This window comes from Beta vulgaris, chromosome 4 (genome assembly GCF_026745355.1).
Source record: "Beta vulgaris subsp. vulgaris cultivar EL10 chromosome 4, EL10.2, whole genome shotgun sequence".
NCBI lineage: Eukaryota > Viridiplantae > Streptophyta > Magnoliopsida > Caryophyllales > Amaranthaceae > Beta > Beta vulgaris.
In genome coordinates this window covers 44,041,733-44,044,452 of record NC_079205.1, presented here as the reverse complement: position 1 = coordinate 44,044,452, position 2,720 = coordinate 44,041,733, and the positions used below count along the sequence as shown (strand labels likewise).

The window sequence follows — 2,720 nt, the reverse complement described above, 5'->3', positions numbered from 1 at the left end:
TTCCATAGTTTTTTGATAGTTTCACCTCTTTCTCTCACTTCCCTAGTTTTCTCTTTATATGATATCCAATAACCCTCTCTTTGTTCGCTCTCTTGGATTATGGGTTGTTCTTGCGTACCTACTTCATCTAGAAATAAGTCCTCTGTACGGCAGTGGCGGTTCTCGATTTCAACCTCGAGTTTGCAAACGTCTAGTCGAATTGTGAAGCTTAGTGCTGGATCTGGAATTGTGTTTATTCTGACTCAAGTCAAACCAGATTTCATTGGCGTCCAAGTGAGTTTGTCGTCTGAAATTTGAATATGAGAATTCAAATCAAAGGTAAAGCTTTTCAATTTAAGTTGAGTAATGGTTTTCTAAAAGTTAGTGAATTCTATAACAATCGAAATCTGTGGATCAATTTTCCAGTTAAGTTGATTGAATGGATTTCCAGTGTTCTTAAAGATTGTTCAAAGTTGATTGAAATTAATGTAGAATCCTCTCTACCATGGCGATTGTGAATGGTTAGGGTTTCTGCCATCCTTGAACGCCATGGCTAGGAAAAAGAAAGCTAGTGCTTCTGCATCCAGAGAAATGACTTCATCATCGATAAACACTCATGAACCAGTGATTAATAATGATATCACACCACAACATGTGGGTCAGATATCTACGAAAGAGCATTCTACCATTAATACTCTAGTTTAAGAAGCGGCACCTTTGGAAATAATGGAGAGAATGAAACTCACAAATCTTCTGATAATCCTTGGAATACCTTGTTTACGGATAATAGATTTGCAGCTAAAGGTACATCTTTGAAATTTATAGCACCTACTGTTAAGAACGGAGGTTCTATTGCTAGTCTTGATAAAAATGAAACTGACAAACTTTCTGAAATATGGGCTACTTCTTTGGTGATATATATTGTTGGTGTTACTCCTTCAATAGGTGCTCTAACTCGATTCATTGAAAAAGAATGGAACACTGTTGCTAAACCAACAATATATTTACATGACGATGGTTTTTTTGTTGTTAAATTTGGTAGTGTTGATGATAGAAATGAAATCTTATATGTTGGTCCTCATAGCTATAACAACAGACCCATTATAGTTAAGCCATGGACAGCTAACTTCAACTTCAATGAGGAAGTTCTAAAAGTGATTCCTTTATGGATAAAACTACCTAACTTACCTTTGAATTGCTGGAGTGCTGATTCTCTCAGTAGAATTGGTAGTTTGCTGGGTGTTCCTCTATATGCAAATGAATGTACATCTAAACAATTAAGAATTTCATTTGCTAGAATTCTTGTTGAAATAGATGTCACAAAAGATATTCAGTATCAAGTGCACTTTGAGGATGCAAATGGTGTTGTTATTAAGCAACAGGTGAAGTATGACTGACTTCCTCCTTTCTGTAAAATCTGCCAAAAGGTTGGGCATGACTGTGGCAATAGGAAGCAACCAGTGCCACATAAATCTAAAGTGGTTCAGAAATGGGTTCCTAAAGTGACAAAACAGGTTACACCAACAGAGATTGCAACATAAGTTATCCATAATGTTCCTGAGGTTGTCCCAGAAGCTGCAGCTACTATGCAAGTTCCCTCTAATCCTTATAGTGCTGTCAATACTCCTTTACAGCCTATTGTGCATCAATGAAAAATGATTACTAGGAAGAGAGGGAGCAAGAGAATCATTGTTCCTTGTGAAGAAGAGAATGTAGAATTTAGTCTTGAAGAGGCTGATGAAGAAAATGTTGATCTAGAGATGGATGCTGGGATCAAGGATCCAGGTGGGTCTAATCCATATTTATCATGATTTATACTTGCACTTGGAATGTCAGGGGTCTTAATGATCCTTGTAAAATAAAGGAAGTCAAGTCTTTTATTAATAGTAATAACTTTACTATGGTTGTGTTGACTGAAACAAGAGTAAAGGTGAATAATAAAGATAAGGTGCAAAGGAAATTTGGGAGAGGTTGGACTTGGTATGATCATTATTCTCATCATCCTAGGGTAAGGATATGGCTTGCTTGGAATGCAATCATGGTTCATGTGGATGTTTTGTCTTCTTCTGACCAATTTATTCATAGTGTTGTTACAGACAAACATACTCAGCAGCAATATAATTTCACTGCAGTATATGGGCTTCACACTGTTGATACAAGAAGACCATTATGGACTGCTCTGCATCATCTTAGTAGTGTGGTTAATAAGGAATGGTTAATTATGGGTGACTTCAACTCTCTGCTTGAAAGCTCAGACAGAATTAATGGTGCTCCTATTACCAATATTGAAACTCAAGACTTTAGAGAGCTGCTTGATCAGACTGATTTAATTGAGGTTAGAGGTATGGGAGAGTTTTTTACCTGGTCTAACAAGAGACAAGGTAATGATCGCATTTATAGCAAGATTGATAGATGTCTATGCAATGCTAAATGGTTTGATCAACATACTACTGCTACAGTTAAGATCAAGAACCAATCTATCTCTGATCACAACCCTTTGATGAGTTACTTGAATCACACTGCTCAAGGGGGGAGGCAGACCATTTCATTTCTTTAATCATTTGATTACTCATCCTGACTTCCAGGAGAAGGTGACTGCTGCATGGAAACAAAGGGGTTTGCCTAAAAATTTATATGATATATGGAGCAACCTGAAAAATGTGAAGATGGTTCTTAAACAGTTGCAAATTAATGAGTTCTCTCACATCACTAACCATATTAAGAATGCAAGAGAGGAGCTG

At 36.8% G+C, this 2,720-nt stretch overlaps 1 protein-coding gene across 1 annotated transcript; it reads left to right on the top strand.

Annotated features, from left to right (window-relative positions):
* The first annotated feature begins 528 nt into the window (after nt 1-528).
* Nucleotides 529-1,376, top strand: LOC104900325 (uncharacterized). Its single transcript, XM_048642232.1, has 2 exons — nt 529-637; nt 778-1,376. The coding sequence occupies exons 1-2, from the start codon at nt 529-531 to the stop codon at nt 1,374-1,376; spliced, it is 708 nt and encodes a 235-aa protein (XP_048498189.1).
* Nucleotides 1,377-2,720: the final 1,344 nt, after the last annotated feature.

Bases quoted from the DNA above. Each gene is read 5' to 3' on its own strand.
- LOC104900325 (XM_048642232.1), top strand. From the start codon at position 529: ATGGCTAGGAAAAAGAAAGCTAGTGCTTCTGCATCCAGAGAAATGACT. The intron at 638-777 runs GTCAGATATCTA...ATAGATTTGCAG, and splicing joins TATCACACCACAACATGTGG to CTAAAGGTACATCTTTGAAA.